We start from the raw sequence: 25,676 nt of genomic DNA on the forward strand, positions 1-25,676 counted from the left end.
ATCAAAGGTCTTTGTCAAGTATCAACATAATATAACAATTCTTAAATGATGGGAGAAGAAAAAGTTGGAAAGGAAAGCTAGAAGAGTTAATCGATCAGCAGGTCTAAAAGTGGTGCACTTTAGTATATGAAAAACAGGTGATAAACCTGTCGGGAGAAAAAACGTACAATTAAGACTGTTTTTCTGCTAACTATGAAAATCCAGTGGTGTATGGAAATTTTGCAAGAAATTATAACACTGGGAAAGAAACATGAAGATGAGAAGCTTCAGTGCAAACATGTGAAAAACTGACGAGTTGCCATTTTCTTTGGTTTCGAATAAAGGCCTGCTGAGAAAGAAAGAGTATGGTTTAATTATGCAACTAAAGTTGAAGTATTTACTGCAAAGGTCAGTAATAACTGTAATTTTCAATAGAAATATCAATGGATGTATGAGGCTCTTTTTCTTAATTTCCAACTCAGAAAAGGAAATCAGTAAATGAAGAAGGGGACATTAACAAAAATATATAGATGTGCTGCAAGAAAAAGTACATGTCAGACATTTCATCATTTCTTTGCAATTCGATAACAAAGACAATCCTCTTACTTGTATAGAAGAACTATAATAATTAATTTGCATTTTTTAGCTCCATCTTAACTGTCTCAATATACCATTTAATTAGTAATGGAGGGTAAGCGGGTACCCGGCTGTTCTTTTCGTTTTCCAAAAATTTTGGATAAGGGCCAGATCGAGAGGAATACATTATACATCATATAATTTACGACTACAAATAGTGAATATGAGCTGCTCCTACCCTACCACCACCATTGAGCCACGGCGATAAGCAGCAGGTAACGTGTTATATAAGTATAGCCTATCATCAAAAGCTTTTTCTTTTAAAAAAATTCTAAGATAAATAAATTGTTCATCTTTTTCTGTTCATATCTCCAAAAAATCTTGTATTCGATATTAATGTCAATAAAAATTCATTAGTTAAGATTCCAACTCAAAATTTTTTACATTAGAATAAACTAACTTACCGATTGAACCAAGCACCTTCATTGGTAACACCAAAAGTCATTTTGATTTCATAATTTCACCCATTTTTTTAAAGTAATAAACTTGTTGGAGGATGTAAAAAGGGTTAATATATTATGAGTATATTTCATTCAATAAAGATTTTTTTTCTTATATATATAGAATCATCAGTTTGCACTTAAAATCTAGCCCAATAATATTGTTAATACTAATATTTTATTATTTATTTACAAATTATATTTACCCAAACCCTGCATTTCTCACAATTTGAAAGTTGGAACACGTTGCAAGCTTTCCATGTTATTATGTATTACTATTACTTATTAGAAATGCTGATGCAATGTGTCTGCAAAACAATTTAATGAAATTGAATGAGAAAACAAAAACGACTATCATGCTTATGTTTGAAAAAAACTAGTGATTAATATAAAAGAGAAAAAGAAAATGGGGCCACGGAATAAATTTGTTGAATAGACAAAATTTGGCGTTTATAAAGTCAAGGTTTTAAGATTCCAGCCACTAATGACGAAGATGATCTTTGGAAGCTTGTTAAGCATGGAAAGGCCATTAGGTTTCCATTGCTCTTAGCCCAAAAGGCAAGTAAAATCTCACATGGAGAACATTGCTTCCCATTCACCTATGGCAATCGGCACCTTGGTGGTGGTTGGTCAGTCAACCTCTATTTTATATTTCATTTCTTTTCTTATCCTAATGTGGATGCATTTATAATAACGCGCAAGGACTTGAAAAATAATGTACAAAAAGAGAGATCACGACTGCCTGAATTCATGACTCGGATTAATATTCACAAGGGTAGGCCCATTTTGTCTCTGTCCCCCACAAGTTTCCATGCAGCCTTAGAAAGAAAAGGAAAAAAAAAAAAGAAAAAGAAAAAAGCAGCCCAAACAAAGCTGGCAGTGGTTGGTTTTAATGTGGAAATAAGTGCGTGCCTGGCTGTTTCCCATAGTATAGTCCTACACATAATTACCGACTCCGCAATGAAGCTACACTGCTACTTGCTCTACTCTCTTATTGCCCCCACCTGACGCTCTCACTACAAAAAAAAAAAAAAAAGAGGATCACGATCCTAACTAAAAGTTTATATAATTTTCATTAATTCTTTTAACAAAGGTTAATATGATTCTTACATACTTTCATTATAAATTCTCTTATTAATTATATATAATGAGAAATAAAATTCAACTCTCACTATATGTGTAATTTAGTAAGAGTTAAAAAGTTTTCATTAAATGTAAATAATTAATAAAAGTTACTTTTAATCTTCATAAAAAATAAAATTTATAGTGAAGATTAATTTTAGCTCCCGTTATATCTTTTAACTTTAATGAAAACTTTTATTAACACTTAAAGTTTTTATTTTTGATAAAAACTTGTAATGATCCTCATTTAAAATTATTTTTATTGAGAATTATAAATTTCACTATAACATTTTATATTTAGTAGAGAAAAAAGTTTACCCTCTTAAAAAATACTTATTTATTTATTTTTATTTAAATTATTAATAACTACATATATTTTTTATGTGTAATTCTTACTCCAAATAAAATATATATAGAATTTGTCCAAAAAAATTATTACATAAAATCAAATAAGCACTTACACTAATTTTGAACAATTTACAAAAATCTCTCAATATTGAGATATCTTTTTAAGTACTCTATTATTTTTCTTGAAAACTGGATAAATTCTTCAATGAAACCAAGGATCCTATTTGCTACAGCTTTGACCTTTAGACAAGAACTTAATGGGTGCGTTCTACAGTTCTAGCCAATAGAGATTCTTCAACCAACATAGCATCCACATTATCAAAAAGTTGCTGCAATATTACCAACCATATGAATTAGCAGAAGCTTTAAAGAAAATAGAACAAGGAAAAGCAAAGATTACAAGATTATATACCTTCTGTTGCCACATACAGTTTAAAGTGGTTTGTTGACTTTTACCAAAAACAAACCCACTATTTGTTTTTTTCAAAATCAGTCCAACCTAAAAATGAACTTTCACATATTCACGCAACGTCTTTAATTGTCTAGCAAAATCATAGAAGCAAGTGGGTAATAGTAAATGACTTATCATTAATCTCCAAAAGAACTTTGGGTAATAACCAAATTACTAAGTTGCAGTCATAGCCACAAATTCTACTTGCTTAGATGTAAAATCTTGATGTTTCAAGCAAATCTATTGAAGAAGCTTCACTGCAACCCAGCCTTTGAAATAACATTTTTCCACTTGAGAAGTAACATCAGCAACTCCATTAGGCAACCTAGTTCGTTTCATTAATAAATGCTCTGCTTCGTACGAGGGCTGAAGGACTAACCAGCTTGATGGATTGGATATAAATTTCCAGCAAACTACCTTCTGAATCAAACTAAGAAATAAAAACCTTGGGCAAACATTACCTGTAGAGCAGCTAGAGTTTGAAAATGCAGTAAAAAACATCGTGGCTGATCCCAAATAGTTTGCAATGATTTTAGTTGAGCTTAGTCGGGGTATGTGAAAAGCAACTAAGCAAATATATTAGCAACCATATAAACCACGAAATTTTATTTCCCTGCATGCTCAAAGCCAACATCCAATAATTTTCAGAACAAAAAACTAGAATATGCATGTAGACACCTTATTTTATCCGAAAATTTATTTAGAATTAAAATGAATCTTCGACCATAAATTGGGCTTTGATTGGAATGCTTTGAGCCTAATGGGATAAAAGCCAAAAAATTCAAATTCTAATGTTAATTTTAGTTTGATTTTTATTTTAATTTGATTTGATTTGATTTTTGGTTTAATTTTATTTTTTAGACAAAGTGAAAAAATTGTAAGAAAGCCAATAAAAGAAAACGAAAAGTTTGAAAACACAAAGGAAGAAACACGTGAATTGAAGATCTTGGATTCAATGATTTTGATTGGGGCTTAATTCATGCAAAACAAAATCACAAAATTAATTCACATGAAAATTGAATTAAATAAAATCACCAAAATCACAAATTCGGTGGAATTGGTTTTTTCCAAATTAAAAAGAAATTTTTAAACAAGGAAAAAGAAACCACGAGCGACGCAAACCCCAACACAGAAACAAAATCCATCAACCCAGAACTTCAAACAAAGCAACCACAACAGAAAGAAGGAACCCAGCAATCAACAGAATAGAACCCATCTACAGCAAAGCAAGCCCCAACCCAACAAACTCCAACACACTAAACCCATATCCGGAAAACACAAACTGAGCTTCAACCCATTAAACGTAGAAAATTAAGCCACCCAGAAACACAACTTAATTCGCAAAAGAAATTCAGTGGAAACAGAGAGACCGAGGGCAACACAATTCTCTGGTAGCGGGACCAGCGATTGACAGCGAGATCGGTGGTGGAATAGGCTGGTTTCTGGATAGCTATTCTTCGAGAAAGAGGAAGCTTTTGTTATTTTGGTGATCTCAGATAAAGGGTGACAATGTACAACGGCGGCAGGGGCAGAGCATCGCTGGTTTCTAGGGAAAGTTTGAAGACCGACCGGTGTTGTTGGTGTTTTTTTTCTTTTCGTTCTGGTTAGAGAGGAAGAGAGAGAAAGCAATTTTTGAAAATGAAAAAAAGAAAAGGATATTGTGCATATTAGACATTGGTAGAAACGGCACCGTTTTAGTAAAGGGCAACCGGGTTCCCTTTAACCCGCATCTCAGACCATTTTGCAACCTAACCCAGTTTCTGAACCAGCTTGCTGGCCTGTGATGAATATGGCCTGACAAGTTTTGATCCAAGCCCGTACTAAGCAAACCACGATTCTAGTTAACCAGGACCCAATCTTCTAAAGCCCAAGTTTGTATTCAGCCTGAAGTTTATCTTGGATTTCATTTTAAGTTGAGCCCAATTTATTTAGGTAAATTATATATATATATATATATATATATTTGGTTTCATTTGTATATTGTTTTGTTATATATTTCATGTGTGCACAATATTTAATTTAGATAAAATAAAATTGGAAGATTTTATGAATTGAAAAGATTCTTAATCCTATTAAATTATTGAAAGATTTTCATTAACCTATTTTTTTTAAATTATGAATTCTACTAAACTATTGAAAAATTTCATAATAAAGTTTTATAAAAAAATTAATTTTTCAATCCTATCAAACTATTGGAGGATTAAAATCATGAGTTAAGTACTACCAAATTACTAGAAGACTTAATGAATTTTTTTGTAAAAATAAAATAATATATTTTTAATCCTATCAAACTATTAAATAATTGAAATTTTGAATTAAATCTTACCAAACTATTAAAAGATTTAATGAGTTTTCTCAAAGTAAAATTTTATAAATGGTTTCCAAACAAAATCTCACTAAACTATTAGGAGATATGCATTAAAGTAAAGTCTTACTAAACTATTAGAATATTTTATTAATTGTTTCTTAAAATAAAATATGTTAATGAATCCGAAAACGAAGCTTCTTTAGAGTTAAATATTAGTTTCTATAAATACTCTTGAGGTGAAAAAATGATCTTAAATTACTATTAAACTATTAGAGTAATTTTAAGATTAATTGTGGATAATTAAATTATTTGACAAATTATAAAGATGTTTTTAGGTTTAGATAACTTGAAATCAAATTGTTACTTTTCTTTGGAGGCACTATGAAAGTACTATGACTTTTCTCACATGTAACCACATTTCGAGGCTTAAATATGATTTTGTATACTAGAATCTATCATCTAAAGATACCTAAGTCAAGCTTGAGACTTCTTTTTAAAATATGACAGATTCAGTTAGGTGACCATTACATCTAGACAAAAAAGATTGGTAGTGACTCTTTTAATTTAGGTCTAGCAATAGGTCCAAGGATCTATACATTAAAATAGTTTGGTGACTCCGTTAGAAACATCTAGAGTCAGGCCAGTAAATGATTTCTTGTTATCCAAGCTTAACTTAATAAATTTAAGAAATTTTTTCTTTTCTTGTCTGTGTTTTATTTATTTATTTTATTATTATTTTTCATAGTTGTCATTTACTTACATATGCATAATATGAGCTCTACACTCGAGCTTCATCTCTTAAGAGGAAATAAAGTACTTATGTTTTCGTAAGATTTCATGTCTCCGCATGGGCTAGTTAAATACTATCACTTAAATTAAACTTTTTTTGTTTGTAGCCTGTGATAGGTCAGGATTGCAATACCTTACTAGTTTATAATAAACAATGATATAAAGAATAATTTGAAAACCTTTAGAATTAACTTAAACCACACATAGTCAGCCTAAAAGCCTAACCCAAAGATAGAGCCATCTTTCTTTTAATTTTTTAAAATTGACATGGAGTTTAGGAATCACATTATTTTATTTTCTTTCTTTATATGCACTATCTGATTTATTTCTTTGTTAACTAATCAATTGCTCTACTTATTTTTCTTGGCCTAAAGATTGTATAAAACACCTATTTTGAAGTTATTTTCAACAAAGGCTTTCATGAAACCTACTAAATATTTAGTCTGATTTTATGGAATTTTTAAAGCTCTTTTTTGTTGAAAATTTTTAAAGGGGCAAATATTTTCTCCCATGCATTGAATCCATTTATAATTAGTTTTTGATTAAATTAGTGCATGAATAGTCCAATAATTTTAAAATTGTGATACATAAGGTTTAAGGATAGCTCGACGAATTCATTATCAAATTGGTGGCAACTCTTTTTATTAAGTTTAACTATAGATTTATGAATCTATATATTATGACAAGAGATGTTAACTTTGATACAAATAATAAAGAATATAGAAAATAAGAAGCAGTATCATAATCAGTATTGATGTAACCATGTAGAGTAAACTTGTATGCTTATGAAACAATAAAAATGAGCAATAACAAACATTAACCACATTTTTTCAATAATAAAAATATGATAAGTTAAAAGAACTTTTACATCATTTTGGATAAATGATAGTGATAAGTTTCCAAATTTGGCATTCTAAAAGAATAGTATTACACTTTTACTAGTCATAGTTGCTTAATCTATGAATTTACCGGAGTTTTTGCAGATTTTCTAAAGAATAAGGCAGCTAATCTAGGAATCAATGCTATGCAAGCAGCAAAATGGGATTTAGGATAAAAAGTGAATCCCACTTATTCATTCAAAGTTCAACTTTTAACGCCCATTCCAAACTAAACTAATTAAGATCAAAAACCTTACCTTGCCTCCTTTAGGAAAAGGATTTTAATAGCCATTAGAATTTGTTCATTCTATAATGTGAATCCAGATAAACATAAAACAATAAGAAGATCATGTCACATACAGTTGGAGTCTAATGAACTCCTGCAAAGTGTTTCGAGAACCTTACCTTGCTTCACCAACCTGTTAAAAAGAGATCAGAAGAATGAACCTTCGAGCGCTACACCAGTGGCTCCTTCTATTTCTAGCAAAAGTTGCTGCAAAGAGTTCCACAAAACAGACAAATTGTTGGAACTGTGATACCCCTGGAAGCACCATGAATCATGGCACTAACACGAGCTACATACGTAGGTGTGTACAATTGCCCACCTTTAAGCCTACCTTTTACCTAATAGACAAAATAGAAAAAAATTAAAACTGTAACAAAAGTTCTTCCTTAATTTTCCCAAAATCACAAAAGTAAAAACTAGGAAAATAAGTTACTATAGTCCCAAGGCGAGGCTTCAAGACAGATGCCACCAACTCAGAACCAACATGTAACTGTGCAGCCAACTCAGCTAAAGCAATTTGATTGCATTCTTGTAGCCTTTAATTGATTTCTTTAGCTATGGAATCCCAAGAAGATTGTGATATTATTTCTCCTTGAATTAACATAAGCCCGGGATCCTCTGAAACTAAATGCTGAGCTTGCTTCTCAACATGATATAAATCCACCCCATTGGTATAGGCAAGATCAATCAAAGAAACGCGCCCTAATTTCTTCACCTTCCCAGCATTTCATGCCTCAATTGCTCCTATAGTACAATAGATCATCACGATCATAAAATTCAAAATAAAACCCACATGTAATAAATCAAATATTAAATTGTATGGTAACAAAATAATAGTAAACACATAGATAACAAGTTTTCCTTCGTTTTCATGGGAACCAAATAGCCGTTAAAATTCATAATACAACCCAGAAATAACCAAACAATCCTTATTATTATTTTTCTTTATATTTTCTGCGTAACCAAACAGGAGAGAGACAGAGAGAGAGAGAGAAAGCATTACCGGAGTGATGTTTTCTTTGCCAGAAACAGTATGGAGGAGTTCGAAATCAATGATTTAAAGGTCATAGAGTTTTTGGACCAATTCTACAATATTTCATTCCTATAACCAGATGCTCGATTTCACTTGCCATATGAAAATGAGAAAGAGAAAAATGCATTTAAAGGCCAAATCAATAATCTTTCGCATTTAAGTAATGACAACGGGGGAATTGATTTGAGCTGTTGTGGTAAGTACCTGATTTAAGCAAAAATCATCAAAACTTAAGAAATTAGAAAAAAAAAAAAAAGCAAAAAAATTCGACAGATTAACCAAACACACTTGAAAAAAAGAGATTTACGGCCAAAAACAATCGGAATCGGAAAGGTCACTGGCACATAACACAGATGCAGGAGCTCAAAAAAAAGTGATGGTGGCACAAATGGAAGTGACAAAGGCGAAAAATTCTAGGATGGAGATACCAAATTTGCAAATTGAGTAATGCTATTTGATTTTTTTTTTAAACAATTTGTTTTATGGAATTTTTTTTCTTTCTAAAGGAATGGCTTTCGGTATTTTTATGGCTTTGCCTCTTTAGTGAAAAAAAAAAAAGGCAAGGTTATCAATAGTGAGGGTACTGATGTTAAGCAACAGTTATTATTAAATGTTTAGTAGATGCTTTTTGTTTTTGAGTTTTTCTTGAAGTCAAGATTATTTTTTAAATTGTAAAATTACTTTTGTTTGTTGTGTTTGTAAGAGGTAAAAAAAAAAAAAAAAGGGAATAAAGTAAACGCCATTTAAGTACAACAAATAAAATTTATTTAGTAAATATTATTTTGATTCTTGACTTTTATCAAAATAAAAAATAATTTTTCAATTTTTTTTTTTTTTACAGGATAAGAGTAAGAGAGTTATAAAATTAATTTAGTGAAGTTTATATATCACTGTCACTAGAATTAAGTTTACATTCATTTATCTTTAATGCAACAATTTAGTAAAATTTAATAAATATGCGGCTTCCACTTAGATGATCTTGTAGAAGGGACTTGGGATTTATCCAATCATTGCTGCTACTACACTAAAACTGATAGAACATGGGAGTTAATCTGCTATGTTTGCTGTGAACACCATGACAAAGCCCTGAAGAAATGTTTTCAAATAGTGCAGATAATAAAATCCGAGGCACTATGGTCGGTTGGTGGTATAGCTAAGCAAACTGAGTTTCACAATCTCCCCATACATTGTGTGAAAATTTGGAAATACATAAATCTTTGAAAGTACATTGCAGTAACAACTACTTGACTAGTTTTAAGTCGAATTAAGCTCATCGTCTCCTTCCAAGGCTTCCACGGAGTTGAGAGAAGTTCAAAGCACCCAAGGCTTACCACTGCCCAATGGGCTTCTAGTCACAAGCACTGGGCATCTTCAGGTCTTTATTTTCCAGCCAATTTTGCTTTTCTGTGAACTCATTAAGCGGGCTTTGAAAAGGTTGAGGGCTGAAGCTGGACTGTGAGGTAAATAGGCTAGTCTGAATTCTTTTAAGCTGTGAAGAAAAGCCCAATTGCTGTTAGATCGAACCTTATTACCTTTAAAACCCTTTTAAAGGGTTCATTTTGTGTGATTACTTAATAGCCGATTTGCCAGGCACTTCATTTGTGGCCTAACTTGATGGCAAACTCTTCAGGCTGAATCATGGCTAATGATTTGCACTTAGCCGTTGGGTGCTGGAGCTTGCCCCTTCCAACCAAGTGAAATTTGCATTTAGCTGTTGCTATCGTTTTGTCAAAGCCAGCTCCTACAGCATCAACATATGCTCTAACTGCAATGAAATGGTTTCCAGTCTAGGGGATTGGTTTGCTTCCAATAAAACATGCATCCATGGATTGACCTGGAATCCATCCTTTCCAACTATTGTTAACTTGTGACACCAAAATATAGAATAAAAAAAAATGTAGCAACAATCCAAGACAATTTTAACAAATTCCTATTTTTTATTTAAAGGTTTTGTTTTTGCAAAATACCTTGACAAGTCTACCATATTTAATTCTATTAATATATAAATATAATTCTTAATATTTTTTTATGTTAGTGTTAGGAGCACTTTATGGTTCTAAAAGAAAAATAGACATTTTACTTAAAATGAATTACTTACCAAACAAAAGTAATTTTATCATTTTGATTTGAGCTTGCATATTAGGTTAACTTAAAGTTTTGAAATTCATACCAACTCGATCATCTTAATTTATTACTTGAATTAATATAAGAACGTTCACTTATTACTTCTCCATTGGCCTTAAAATTGTTAGATCAAATCAGGCCAGTAATATCGACTTTTAACCCATCATCTCAATATTAAAGTATTTTAATTTGATTTTATTATCTTACATATATAAATAATCCCTCGAATAAGAATATTTCATACTTTTCTCTATTTTCTCAAGTTTTTTTTTCATTATCCTTATTTTTAAATATTAAACCAACATTTACATTACTTATTTTTCAATCTTTAGGTTTATTTTGAAATTTCTTAATTTTTTTCTATTAATGGCTTGTCTTAATGATTATGACACCTATGAAAATTATGCTTAAACCAGCATGTACAAGTTAGTGAACCGTGTGAAATGTGAAGCCATATAGACTTTTCTAGCACGGCTTACTTTGGCGGCTTTTGAGTTTTCAGTCAAACCCGACGGCGTCCAACACTGTCTTGACCACTCTCCAAATGCTTGGCTAACGCTCAGCTTTGCAAACCAAAAATATCAGAATCTTGCCCAACCCAAGTTTGGTTTTCCGGTAACGTGTGATCGTTACTTCTCTTTGATACATCTTAAATGTTGTTTCACTCTACATTGACCTTGTCCTTTTGGGCAACACGGCCCATTAAAGGGTCATTAGGCTACCAATAAATTTTGGTCAAAATCAACTTACCTGAGCGAGTGGTGCCTTTTAAGAATCATGCCGGAATTTTCAACTCAAACCCGGATACCATCACTTTCATCCTACGCATATACCAGTATAGAATAAAATGAATAAACAAAATCAAAGTGCTTGTAATTAGTGCTGTCTAATTGTGGCGTATAACAGTGAATTATATTCAGAGTTTTTTTTTTTTTTTTTGGAGATTAGGAAGATTACAATATCTGAAATCTAAATTTTAAACTAACAAAAAATTCACCGAGAAATTTGATCTTATAAACTTCACTATGAAAGTTACAATGAATTCTTAGTATAACTTAATTATAGTTAAAAAATTTTTAACTAAAATCAGATTTTTTAGAGATAAGGTGCATTTTAGGGTTAATTCGGAAGAGATAGATTGCATAAGGCATTGGGTATATAAGATTTACAATTAAAATCAGATTTCTCTGATTAAAATATTTAAAAATAATTATTATTGATCGTGAATTAAGATTTTATGATTATGATCATATCAAAAAGCTAGGAAAAAAGAGTTTATTATTAGTAATAAATATTAGAAAAAACTAACTAAAGCAATGGAAACTCTTAAATTGGAAATAAAGTATTTTTATATTGGGAATCTATCGATGCTAACCTCTGATTTAAGGGTATTTTTATAAATACAGAAAAGAATTATAGTTAAAAATAAAAATATAGGGTGTTTCGTATGTTTGCACTCCGATGTATAAGTCAATAAAAATCAAGTTAGAAAAGAAGTGAGAAAGTAGAAAAGAAATAAATATATGAATTAGATGAACCTGTTTCATGATGCATGAGTTTTCATATTTATAGGTAAGCTGAGAGAGACAAAAAGAGAATAATTAGGATAAGGTCGAACTAAGGCGGCACTGAGATGTCAAACCAACCAAATATGTTAAGTCGTCACAAATGACTGAGACACCTTTGATTATTTGCTAAAAATTGATAGAGGAGAAAAGATCATTATGCCCTTTTGACTATTATATGCCCCTAATACTTTGTCCATCCATCAAGCGATCTGAGTATCAGATCACAAATTTGTTACCGACATCCCCGATGTGGGGCAAATGGCTGTATATTTTCGTGAAAGCCAACATTGCAAAGAAAGGTCAGTTCTAGATGACCACTAGCTTTAAGTCACGATCCGACCTGACGATTATTCGATCTCGCATGTATGTTTCAGGATGAGTGCATGATCGATTTAAAGGTTGCCAAGATGATAATTGTTTGGGGTGATTCGAGATTATTACTGAAGTTCATATGGCCATAGTTAGACTTGTGTTTTCTTTTGAAAATTTGGACTTGAGTATTTATTTTGAGCCCTAGAAGTGAATCAGGCTCTACGTTTATCCCTAACAACTATCTAGTTTAGTTAGATTGATCTAGGGTTCGTCTAGTTAGGTCAGTCTAACAGCATTAAATAAAAAAAAAGTCAATTTAAGCAAAAAGATTTAAAGCAAGAAGACGAAAAAACGTCTACCCATTCATATTCTAACACGTGGTGAAGATCATGTCGTTCATCTCGTCTACAGCGCGTCTATATATACGGGCTGGTAGGGCTTCAACCTTTCACCTTTTACTTGTTTTGCTCTTAATCTGACCTAAAATTTCGTATATTAATAGCTTTCTAGCCTTTCAAGTTTTTTCTACATTTACTTCAATACGTATTTCTAACCATGTCTTCTAGTATAAGTTTTAGAAAGGCTAAGAGTTATAGGGTAAAGCCAATGGGAGGTCAGCAAGAGCAGTAGAATAACGACCTGATCCCTCATATTATTAGAGTTCACAACTATACAAAGATAACCTATTGATTCAATTTGATGTCAGAAGAAAGGTAGCGATGTAACAAAAAGAATGCTTAGGCAAAAAGTGAGTGAATTTTGAGTACTGAAGAGCTGTATGCTCAGATCGATTTCAAGCTTTAAAATTCACCTACTTTTTTTGTCACCCAGGTCTGTCCATTTTCTTTGGCTGACATTCTTTCTTTTTTAGGTATTTCACCTTTTAGGGTTTAATCTCATCTACCTCTTGCCACTTTTACTCTTTCCCTTCAATTAATATTTCTTGACATCTCATCCTCTCCTAATGGGTCTTCACTTCATCCCTTTTTCTTCGGGATCAAGCTATTTTCATCCATTATATTTCCTTAGAATCCATCTCCTACCAAAGAATCAGATTTTTCTGATGAAAGCGATTCCGATGAAAGACAAGAAGAAAAGAGTACCTTAATCAAAAAAAGTGACAGCAAATAAGAGAGTCTTATAGAGTAAGATAAACTCATTGAGGTCTCTATATATACTCTGTATGACCTCAACGTGATCCTCAAAGACATGATGAGTGAGCTAAAGGGTAGAGTAAATCCTAAAAACTATCATAACATGTGTTTAACTTATCACGTTCGAGCTCTAGATACCACTTTCTTTTTTCTTAGAGAAAGATATGGTATAAAATGCTGAACTCTTCAAATCTAGTCATTGATAGACTAGAGCCATATTGATTTTACATATATTAGGATTCATTTGTGGTCAGTCTGAGGTTTTCACTTTATCTTTTATTTATTTTAATTTTTACTTCTTACAATTTAATATCATCTAGCTCACCCCAACTTTTGTTTGGTACATAGTCTTTTTTATTATTCTTTATTAATCTTTAAATATTCTTCATTCTTTTTCTCTATTTAGGGAGTTTTTCTCTTTTAAGAAGCATCTTAGTGATAGTAGGTAGTTTTATATCACAGCTTAACCAAATAAAAATATTTTCATCAATTGTCTAAGCTTAATAAAGAATTGGAAGCTACCCTTCTTATGTTTTAAGAAATAGAAGGCTAATAAAGATGGTGACCTTGAAGTTGAGGCTTGAAAAAAAAAAGTACACCTAGCTTATTTATAAACACACCGGTGGCCCTCTCTATCTGTAATCTATCAGATTGAGATAATATTTTAGATTTTACACATAAGAGGAAGCTAATTATCGATGCTCATAGGCTAACCTCTCCGAAAGTAATAAATAAAATAAAATATTGGGGTATGTTTGAGGTAACCTTATCGGGTTTTGTTTTGAGTTGATTTTTTATCTAATTATTAGCTCAGTTTTGTAAATATGGCTGAAACAAGGGAAGACTTCAATATCGCCCTATATCAACATGCCCTGAAGCCCAAAAGGGAAAAAATCTAACTTTGGGCTCTGTCGCATGTAAGAGACTAAGTAGTCAGCACAACTATACCTCACACTCCCTCAAGTCAAAAATCAAATGCTATGGTAGGTTGGGACCTATCCTTCACGTTAACATAGATGCCACCCCTTTCAGCCAAAAGACCATGGATGGAAATGTTGTCCTTTGCTCTTGAAAACCACGAGGCTAGGGTGCTAAGACCTAACTCTAAAAGAATATCTATGGGGTTAGAATTTGCTCTGACAAATGATCCCATCTTTAACTTCGATGTTGCTATGAGGTTTTGTAAGGTCACAGTTTCTTCTCTTAGTAAGTATCTCCTAACCTCAACTTATTTCTTTCTATTTTTTTATTTTTATTTTTCTAAGTCTAGGGTCTTTCTATGCAGTCCAAAAGAAATTCCCTCCATAGTCTATGGAGATCAGCATTCAGGCCCTCTATCATACTTATCTAGCAATAAGACATATGCTGAAGGTTGAAAAAGATATGGTTGCCCTCATCGAATAGCACAAAAAAAGCTCAGAGGCATTGGATAATGTCAGATTGAGCCTCACTGTATCCCACAAGAATGAGGTAAAGCTGAGAAAAAAAGTAGACAACGATGATAGCAAAGCTAGAAGTCATTTCGATGGATAATGCCTTAATCAAATTGATAAAGGAACAGGTTGAGCTAAAACTAAATGATGCTTAGGTTGAAATTACGAGGCTGAAGTTCGAGTTAAATGCTCAAAACAAGAGGGAAGGGGAACTGGAAATAAAAACTGTGAAAAAGTATAAAGCCTCTGATGAATGTCTTCGGATAAAGGTAAAATTTTTTAGAAAGAACGTTCTTGGTACCTTTCAGTTGGTTAAGGAAGAGATGTAGTTTAAATTCACATCTCTTATTTTCAACCTCTTTGATATTGATATCAATAATATCATATCAAGCATGTTCAGAATCAGCTTAAAAATGATGAAAAAAGGAGGAGGGGGAGAAAGATAAAGATAAAGCCTTGGAAGAAAAGTTAGAGGCAGCCATAGGGACAGAGGAAGAAGATGTGGAAGTCATTGATGCTAAGGTCATTTCTCTCACTGTTACTAGTGAGAGTACCCCTCCTACTGCTGCTGCTATCGTTGATGAACGAATTTGATGATTTTTATTTTTGATTTTGTAAACTTTTTAACTTTGAGGTTAGGTTTTTGTAAAGACGTTTCATACTCCAATTGATGTACTTTATTACATTGAAATAGAAAAAAGAATTTTCTAAGTTTTATCTTGGTTTTATTGCCATTTTTTTCTTACTTGCATAAGTTTGAGAACAGATAACCAATCTAAAGGTAAATAATTTTGGATTGCTTGGATCAAACCAAAATAGTTACAACTTCTAAGTCAGATTTCTTTGAATCACTTAAAGATAAGTTTACTGAAGATAATTCAATTTATATGTTCACATGTGAAATAATACAAGTGGAGTTCGATTTGTTTTAATCTATTGGTAATCAAGTTGATTTGTATTTCACATACTTAAAGTGGTAATGCCATTCATAAAATAGTATAAGTGTGAGCTCGATTTATACCAAGCTATTGATAATAAACCTTTAGGTTGTCTGAGTTCCACATCCTTGGGATGACATTGCTATTCAAATCTTGTAATTTGTAGGTTGCATCATGAATAACCTCCTTAATAATATATAGTCCTTCCCACGTGAGGCCAATTTACCACATTGATCATCTAGCCCTAAGGTTTTAACTTTTTGAGTACTAGATCACCCTTCTTGATGTGTTTCTGCTAAACCCTCTTATTATAATAATTGGTTACCTTTTACTGGTAGGCTGCATGGGTCAAAGCTATATATTTTTGTTCTTAAATAAGGTTAAAATCAGCCTTAATTATTTTTTTATTTTTTTTACTCTAATTCAACTCTTAAGCTTGGTAAGTCGATCTCAACTAGTACTACGGCTTCTGTTTCAAATGCCAAGTGAAAAAAAGTTTGACCAGTAATGACCTTTTGGTTATCATCAGGGCCTACAAAACTTTTGGTAGCTTATCGACCCATTTTCATTTTTGCTGTATTGAGCTTCTTTTTTAGAACTTCTAATATTGTCTTATTTGTAGCTTCAGCTTATCTGTTGGATTGAGGGTGGGCAACCGATATGAACCTAAAGTCGATGTGAAGATTTGAACACTATTCTCTATTTCTTATATTATCAAATTATTTACCATTGTTCGTTATTATAGATCAAGGTAATCCAAATCTTCAAGCTATGTTTTTTCATATAAACTTCTCAACTTGTGCTTTTGTAGTGGTGGCTAGGGCTTTGGCTTCCAACTATTTCGTAAAGTAATTTACTGTTACTATAATGAATCTTCACTAGCCTATGACCGGAGTAAATAGTTCAAAAACATCCATTCTCCATTGCATGAATAGTCATAAGCTAATGATAAGAGTGAGCTTGATTAAAAGGAGATGTTACTTATGGGTAAACCTTTGATATTTATCACATTTTTTCACTAGTTCAATCATATCCCTCCTGATGGTAGGCTAATTATGGCCTTACCTCAGCACTTCTTATCTAGTTCAGGTGTGTTCTTCTTATCTAGAGGCCAAAGAGGCTTATGCCTCTTCGTAGCTCGTCTGCTCGACAATAGCTTTTCAACCCAGTGTGACTAAGTCTGACACTTTGGAGACTTATGGTAAGGTTATAGTTTGCACCATCTGATTAAGGGCTTGTATCTGTTCGATTATGGCTTGAAATTGCTCCATGGTTGACCTTGCTTGTGGTTGAGCTAGGCAGACATAATGTTGGCTTTGATGAGTTTCTGTTCCAGCCAGGGTGGTTGTCTCTCCTTCTTCTTGGGTTTTTTTTCTTGATGGCATTGTTTTGTGTTTAGCTAATATGAAAATGTTTTCCTTTACCTAGCACACCAAATATTGATGTCGAGCTCTAACCTGAGAATATTCTTATGAATGCAGAAGAGAAAGACAGTTAAAGGTAAAAACAAAGGGTATTCCCTATATTTGCACTTTAATACATAAGTCAATAAGAATTAGGTTAGAAAAAAAGTGAGAAAGTAAGAATGAAAGATAAATATGAATTAGATGAACCTGCTTTATATTGCTTAAGTCTCCATATTTATAGGCAATTTGAGAAGGACAAAAAGAGGACAATTAAAACAAGGTCAAGTTAAGATAGCACTAGAGATGTCAGACCAACTTGATATGTCAAGTCGATACAAATAACTAAAATACTTCTAGTTGTTTGCTGAAGATTAAAAGAGAAAAAAAAATAACTGTTATTTTGATCATTATATGCTTATAATAGAATTTAAAAAAAAATCATGATGGATTGATAAGAATGTTGAGATTAATTATGAGTGAATATTTCAAACTTAACAATTGAAAAGGAAAAAAAAAAAGTCAATCTGTACATTATGATGGTAAATTCTCAACAATAATTACCATAAAATACAAAATAATAATGGACTCCATAATTTTAATAGTCCTCATTTACAATATCCGAACACGTGGTTGTCACGTGACATTATAAAGCATGAAAAGAAAGTAAAGCTTGTTTGTTGAAAAAAGGGAAGGCTGAGGTTTGACTTTAGTCATTTGGTACTACTATTTTCTTCTAGCATGCAATAATAATAATATAAAGAAGGAGTAGTGGGGGCCAGTTGTTTTCAAGCGTGCGTCTTTGACCCGTTTGTTTCATCTCATCTCCTCCAATCCATCAAAAAATATTCATCTCCAACTCAGTATATCTCTCAATGAATTTAGTAATAATAATAATGTAATTTTCTTTTTTTTTTGAAAACTCATGTTGGCGACTTAAGTTTAATTAAGGAGCTGCTTTGACTAAGCCAACTGAATTATTAAAAAATCCAAAAAAAAAAAAAAAAACTCTAATACTTTTCTTAGTTGAAAAAAAACACATATCCCTCACTTCCGATTCTTCCCTTGTTTTTCTTTTTCTTTTCCCCTTACCAAACACAAATTCCCTCTCTGATCTGCTCCAAAATACAGAGAGAAAAACAGGCATAATCATTTTGTGGAAGACAGAGAGAGAGAGAGAGAGCCAATAATTTTCTGGAATTTTTAGTCAAACTTCTTTATTTTCTCTTTTGGCTATAGTTCAGAGAGGAGTATTTTCGAATTTTATTGTTTGCTAGTTATTTTTTTCTTTTTTGCTTCTTGATTTGATCAACGATCAATATTTGTGTGAGTTTGGATATCCGTTTTAGACCAAATTGACGCCTCCACTATTCGTCGAAATGGAAGATTGATGACGATTTTGGGGATTTAGCTCTTTAAATCAGAAGTAGCCGAAAACAGCGAAAAAAAAGGTGATGGAGCGATTAATCTCCGTTCCTTTATGGTTGATTTTGGTGTTGGATTTGGTTTTCAGAGTTGCGGGAAATGCGGAAGGTTCGTTATGATTATTTCCATTTTCTTTTATTTATTTATATATTTATCTTTGTATTCTGATTATTTTTGTTGAATTTTCCAATGGAATTATTGTTAAATTAAATTTATAGGATTCAAATTAGAAGAATTTAGAAGCTATTATTGGATTGCTTTTAGCAGTGGCATAAGGTTGACTGCTTGTTTTAAATTTCAATTAGCCTCAGTTCACTAATAGACTTGACTGTAGGGATCGTTGCACGCTTGGAAGTGATTAATTTCTGCGAATATTTTGGATATGATTTACGTTCTAATTTTCGATATTCAGGTTGGGGAAATTAACTAATGCCTTGTCTTCATCGACGTCTGATGTCATCTGGATAGTATTATGTTCACTGCGTTGAATCTTTCAAGTTTGGGTGGGGTTTTTGCCCTTCCCAATACTTTAAATGGTTTCATGATATGATTTTATCTCCATTGGAGTTTTCGATTTTTGTAATGAAATAAATGTTCTTTACCCTATTTCCTTTTTGATGTTTCCCAATTATTGCAAATTGAGAAACAAACTTCTTTGATTTGCAAATACTGACAGTAATTATGGAAACATTTGTTCACTTTCTTTTAAGTTTTATTTCTCATCCAAAGTTATATATGCTTCTTGCTTATTGCTGAGAATGATGTTTTGCAACAACCAATATTCAATTGCTTTGTTTTTGTATGAAACAGGTGATGCGTTGAATGCATTGAAGACCAATTTGGCTGACCCTAATAATGTGTTGCAAAGTTGGGACCCAACCCTTGTTAATCCTTGCACATGGTTTCATGTTACATGTAATAGTGAAAATAGTGTAACAAGAGTGTAAGTTTACTTGTATATCTTTTTGCTACTGCTGTTGATGTTTCTTTCCAGTTTCTAGTTTGACTTAATAAATGCTTTTACTTTTGTCAATTTAGTGATCTTGGGAATGCAAATCTATCTGGTCAATTGGTTCCACAGCTTGGGCAACTTTCCAATTTGCAGTATTTGTAAGTTGATAATTTTAGACCTGGTGATCTCCTACTTTATTTTAGATAGAATAAAAACTAAGAACACAGTTCTCACATGCTGCTCCACGTTTTTAGATTTATTTTGAGCTGTAAAAGATAAATAATAAAGGAAAAACAGAAGGTAAGCATGCTTTGCCAAATAGTTAATAGTGTTTTTTATTATTTAGGATTTCCTTTAGATTATATTCTATGATTTGGTTGTAGTAGATAAGTTCACTCAGAATCATATTTCTTAAATTCATAACTGTGTAAAATCGAATAAACATAACTTTCTAAATTGCCTTAGTTAAAACTCATGGTGAAATTCCAATACTTCACCTTAGAAAAAGTAGAAAGAGTTGTAAGCACAGATTGTCTGTGCTTTTGTCACTATGCTCTGGTTTTTATTTGCTATGCAATCTTAATCTTGACTATGGTTGTATTCCATTGGATTGGGTTGCATATTTCATACAAAGATACTTGGATTATGTGCTTCTATTGAACTTCATTTGTGAAAGAATTACTAAGTCAAATTTTTATGACAGGGAGCTTTATAGTAATGACATATCTGGGATAATCCCAGAGGAGCTTGGAAATTTGACCAACTTGGTGAGCTTGGATCTTTACTTGAATAATTTAACCGGACACATTCCAACTACTCTGGGCAAGCTTTCGAAACTAAGATTCCTGTACGAACATATTTTACATTTTTTGTGTGGCTAATTTATCCAATTTCTTTGTTTTCTTGCATTCTAGTCGTATGTCTTGTAGTATATCTAGAAGGCTTTTTATGTGTTGATATATTGCTAGCTGAACTGGATCAGCAAATGGTATTATTACTAGCAATGAATGAGCTTGTTTATAATTTGGTAGATATAAGTATATCCTCTTCTCTTCCTATACATGCAGAATGTTGGTTTTAGTAGGTTTTATAGAAGAGAGTCAACAGGAGGATTCCTAAAATTATTAGATTAGGAATAAGATCCTAGAACTACCAATGACACTTTCCCTGAACTGAGAAGACTTCTTGATTGTTGAAACACATTGGTTTAGTCGTGGACTTCAAAAATTGGATAACTTTTATATAACAGACTAAAAAATGGGCCATGTTGGTACCAAAGACTAGCTAATGACCAAAATACCAGATCTCTTCCACTGTGATTGTTGGTGTTAACTCCCGAGTTCTATACTGTATTTCTTTCTTCTCTTCTTCATTCATGATCTCGTTTGGACAGCAAGAGACCAATCAGATATCAAGTGTAATAACCACCGGGAGGAAAACATTTAGCTGAGTGAATTCTAGGTGATGACATTGTAACCCCCAAATCCCATATTGGGAATATATGTAGAGACTTAAACCTATACATTCAATGTGTCTTTTTGTGGAAAAAACCATGAGACCTTCCGACTCAAAGTGGACAATATCTCATAGATTAGATGCAGGTACTTACAGTTGGTATCAGAGCATGTGTTAGCCTGGTTTGAGCTCTGATACTACACTATTGAGATCTTGGTACTGTGGAGTGGATCTTGATTGTGATCATGTTTATGATGTGTGGCCTTGATGAGGACATCAAGAATTTGAGTGGGTGGGGCTGTGATACCCATCCACATCTGATGTGAGTGTGATTGTTAGGACCTATATAAGGGTTCAAGTAAATCATTGGTCGCAACTGCAGCTTAAGCTTTTGAGTGTTATGTGGTTTAGGTCCAGAAAGTTGCAGGGCCAGTGGTGCTTGAGTGACATGGGCTCTATAGAAATGATTTCTTTGGTGAAGTAGGCTTTTTTTTTCTTCTTCATATCTGTGCTAAAATTATTCATTAATCATGAGTTTTTATCAGTTACATATCTGGTCTTCTCATCAATATGATATGTAATTGATGCTTCCTTTATGTGGAATAGGCGTCTCAACAACAACACGTTGTCAGGGCAAATTCCTATGCTCTTAACTACAGTTACGTCACTGCAAGTGCTGTGAGTGTTGCTGTCAGAATTTTTTTTTTTTCACATTAGCAGTTTAACCTCATCTTCACAAACAATATATTAATGGTGGGGGATGTTATATTATGTGATGCAGTGATCTTTCAAACAATCAGTTAGAAGGAGATATTCCAGTTAATGGTTCTTTTTCACTATTCACTCCTATCAGGTTTTTCTCTTATGCTATCTCATTTTGCTCTCACCCTCTCAGCCCTAACTCCTGACCCTAACCACCACTGCTTGTTACCATTTTTTCATGTTTAATACTCTCAGAGCAGTCTCTTGAATTGCTGCATCTTTTTTTTTTAAAACAGTTTTGCTAATAATCGACTGAATAATCCTCCACCTGCTCCACCGCCTCCTATCTCACGTACAACTCCAGCTGCATCAGGTTTGTTCTCGATTTATTTTTTATTTTATTATTATTATTATTATTATTATTAACTCTAAACTATGCTTAACTTTGGGGCCCGCTTTTCTTTTATTAGTATTTATTCTTTTTTTTTTCTTGAGATATTCCTTAGAATTTTTCTTTGCATTCACTACTGTTTGGTGTTATCATGTTTCTGTATCATATTGTTGTAGGTTGAGTATATTGCTCTACCTGAGCTTTCTTACATCTGGGTCTGTTTCTTAAGAAGTTACCTTTGAGTGCTGATCTAAAGTCTGATGATGATATTACCTACGAATGGCTTTAGGTTCTTTAGTGGGCTAGAACATTATCTGTAGCTCCAATCCCCCCGTCCACAAGTTCTCTCAGTTGAAATGTTGCCTGCGGTATCTGTGTTGGTACCAGCCGAAAATGTTAATAGTTATGAATATTCATGATACAGGTGTGCTAACAGTATCTAGATTTATCTAACTTCATACTGGCAGGTAATAGTGCCACTGGTGCTATTGCTGGAGGAGTTGCTGCTGGCGCTGCCCTGTTGTTTGCTGCTCCTGCAATTGTACTTGCTTGGTGGCGAAGAAGGAAACCACAGGATCATTTCTTTGATGTACCTGGTTAGTGATTTTTCAAAAGATAGTTTTAATTGATTTTATGGTGTTGTGTGCATGTATTCACTTTTTCCAATTTTCTTTATAGCTGAGGAGGACCCAGAAGTTCATTTGGGACAACTTAAAAGGTTTTCTTTGCGTGAACTACAAGTGGCAACGGATAGTTTTAGCAACAAAAACATTCTGGGTAGAGGTGGTTTTGGTAAAGTTTATAAAGGTCGCTTAGCTGATGGTTCTCTGGTAGCAGTAAAAAGACTGAAAGAAGAGCGGACTCAAGGTGGAGAGTTGCAATTCCAAACAGAGGTAGAAATGATAAGTATGGCCGTGCATCGGAATCTACTACGTCTCCGTGGCTTTTGCATGACCCCTACAGAACGGCTACTAGTGTATCCCTTTATGGCTAATGGTAGTGTTGCATCCTGTTTAAGAGGTATCAGCTGTTGTGTCCTTGTTTATTTCTTTAGTCATATGTTTCCTGTTTCTGCAATTCTGTCTGTATTATCATGTTATTTGTTTTATATATGTTCTTCAGGTTACAATTTATTTCCGACATAAGTTATTTAAGCTTGTGTGAGCTTCAATTATCAATACCTGCTCTATTTCTTTTTTAGTTTGTGAAGAAATTTTGAACAACTGATCACATATCCTGATCTTTTTTTGAAACATTTTTTACATTCTTTTGATAAACTTGTGTTTGGTAAATGCTTGGATTGTCTTTAAATCCAAGTTGAATTGTGAGAAATTCACGGAATCCAAATACTTTGTGAGCTCTTCTTGTTACAGTGGATCATCTATTAATTTGATTTTTACTTTCTCTAGAGCGTCTGGAGTCTCAAACACCACTTGATTGGGCTGTAAGGAAACGGATTGCATTAGGAGCTGCAAGGGGGCTTGCATATTTGCATGATCATTGTGACCCTAAGATTATACACCGTGATGTGAAGGCCGCAAATATATTGTTGGATGAGGAATTTGAAGCAGTTGTTGGAGACTTTGGGCTGGCCAAACTGATGGACTACAAAGATACTCATGTAACAACTGCTGTTCGTGGTACAATTGGTCATATAGCTCCTGAATACCTATCAACTGGAAAGTCATCAGAGAAAACTGACGTTTTTGGGTATGGTGTTATGCTTCTTGAACTCATTACTGGACAGAGGGCTTTTGATCTTGCTCGGCTTGCAAATGATGATGATGTCATGTTGCTTGATTGGGTATGTACTCTCTCCCTATAATGCATTTCTCAATGGTGATGCATTTCAAAATTTGACTTGTCATTCTTGTCTAGTGTTGGAATTAATTAATTCTTGCTTGTCCTGGTTGGCCAAAAGCAATACACCAAGGTCACTAGCAGAACTACCATTATAACAGAGCGAAGCTAAATGTTATTTTCCTCGCTAGGTGAAAATGCAAAAGCAGAAAAATAAAAACTGTTGAAACTTGACAATGTTTTCTCTACAAGGTGAAAGAGGGGAAAAGAAAATATAGAAATAGTTGTCAAAAATTGTTGAGAGGGGTGATCCTATCTTTCTTTAAAGTTGTTAGCAGTCAAGATGGACCACTCTGTTCGTTAATTTTGGGCATGTTATGAAACATGTTTCAGGTAGCAACATTGTTTTAAATGAACTTGATTTAAAACCAATGGTTTTTTGGGAAGCCTATGTAATTAAGTAGTAAAATCTTGACATTGATCTGTGCTTCATGATTTTTTTATGCCCGTAAGATTGACATCTTTGTCAACTGCAATTATACTAAATTCAAGTAAAGCTTAGTACCGGGCCAAGTGGTTTTTGTTTCACTTTTTTCGAGTGCTGAAATTTCAGGTAAAAGGGCTTCTGAAAGACAGGAGGTTGGAAACGCTGGTTGATTCTGATCTTCAGGGTAATTACATAGACGAAGAGGTGGAACAGCTAATCCAGGTGGCTCTTTTGTGCACTCAAGGCTCCCCAATGGAACGGCCTAAGATGGCTGAAGTGGTCAGGATGCTGGAGGGTGATGGCTTGGCTGAAAGATGGGATGAGTGGCAGAAAGAGGAAATGATTCGCCAGGAGTTTAACCTTACCCACCACCCGAATGCTAATTGGATTGTTGCAGACTCCACTTCTCACATTCCTCCAGATGAATTATCTGGTCCTAGATGATGACCACTTCTGCCAATAAGAAGACTTGAGGCAAGAGTTGGTTTTGTGTTTTAGAGTCGCATTGTTCACATTTGTGCATATAGTTTTTCTTTGTCGTTTTTCCTCTCCTCTTTTATTGTTCTTTCTTTTTTGGGCCCATTTATACTGTTGTTGTAATTTATAGTACATGTTGTACGATGTTGTTTGCTCTTTGCTTTGTAAGAGAACACTAGTGAAGTGCTAGAAAAAAAGACGGGTCAAGAAGGGCCATAGAAGCACCCTTGTTATTTTGATGCACTGAAACGTTAGTGATAACTTTTTCACGAATAAATACAGTAAATCGTTAACCACGATAAACTTTTTCGGTCATTGCAACCACTCTTCTGCTTTCCTGATTTCAACTCATTTTCATATAGGGCGAGGTTCATCGTTGACAAAAGGGTCAATTTTCTGTAAATTCTTTTAAGTGAGAATTGTGTTAATTGCCGCTAAAGTTCGTGAATAATCGTATATCTTTCTTTACTGGTGGACAGCTTCGTTGTATTATTAAATTACATAACATAGGATAATGTCACTAGCTAATCTTCCATAAAGAATTTCTCCGTGCTTTAATTCTGTTGTTCTCTAGGTCATCCAAATGAACTCATCCTCAAACTGATTCGCTGTGGATTGGGTTCACGGAAAGATGGCCGGCAATTCAAGGCGGCTCCAAACCGCCACAAGTTTTAGTTTTTTTTTTTTTTTTTTACCCACGAATTTTAGTTTTTTTCTTTTTTCTAACCAAACAAGTTTACTCTGGCAAGCGTCAAAACTGATATGATAAAATAAAAAAGTCAAAA

General features: G+C 33.1%; 1 protein-coding gene and 1 long non-coding RNA gene across 2 annotated transcripts; one reads left to right on the forward strand and one right to left on the reverse strand.

Moving 5' to 3' along the window:
• Positions 1-6,352: 6,352 nt before the first annotated feature.
• Positions 6,353-8,952, reverse strand: LOC149518898 (uncharacterized). The gene is made up of 4 exons (XR_016342489.1): positions 8,578-8,952; positions 8,241-8,474; positions 7,671-7,981; positions 6,353-7,575 (listed from the first exon to the last, which is right to left on the reverse strand). It is a non-coding gene; the product is annotated as an uncharacterized LOC149518898 (long non-coding RNA).
• Positions 8,953-18,251: 9,299 nt separating this feature from the next.
• Positions 18,252-25,206, forward strand: LOC111282013 (BRASSINOSTEROID INSENSITIVE 1-associated receptor kinase 1-like). The gene is made up of 11 exons (XM_022869885.2): positions 18,252-18,735; positions 19,438-19,570; positions 19,666-19,737; positions 20,283-20,426; positions 21,641-21,712; positions 21,816-21,887; positions 22,033-22,109; positions 22,595-22,723; positions 22,806-23,147; positions 23,537-23,931; positions 24,541-25,206. The coding sequence occupies exons 1-11, from the start codon at positions 18,657-18,659 to the stop codon at positions 24,856-24,858; spliced, it is 1,833 nt and encodes a 610-aa protein (XP_022725620.2). The 5' UTR covers positions 18,252-18,656; the 3' UTR covers positions 24,859-25,206.
• The last annotated feature ends 470 nt before the right edge of the window (positions 25,207-25,676 follow it).

This window comes from Durio zibethinus, chromosome 5, assembly GCF_047325235.1.
Source record: "Durio zibethinus cultivar Kanyao isolate XHJ-2024 chromosome 5, ASM4732523v1, whole genome shotgun sequence".
Lineage (NCBI taxonomy): Eukaryota > Viridiplantae > Streptophyta > Magnoliopsida > Malvales > Malvaceae > Durio > Durio zibethinus.

Excerpts from the sequence above, each read along its gene's own strand:
- LOC111282013 (XM_022869885.2), top strand. The coding sequence starts at position 18,657 with ATGGAGCGATTAATCTCCGTTCCTTTATGGTTGATTTTGGTGTTGGAT. Across the intron at positions 20,427-21,640 it reads CTTTCGAAACTAAGATTCCT|GCGTCTCAACAACAACACGT; the intron begins GTACGAACATAT and ends TATGTGGAATAG. Across the intron at positions 22,724-22,805 it reads TCATTTCTTTGATGTACCTG|CTGAGGAGGACCCAGAAGTT; the intron begins GTTAGTGATTTT and ends TTTTCTTTATAG.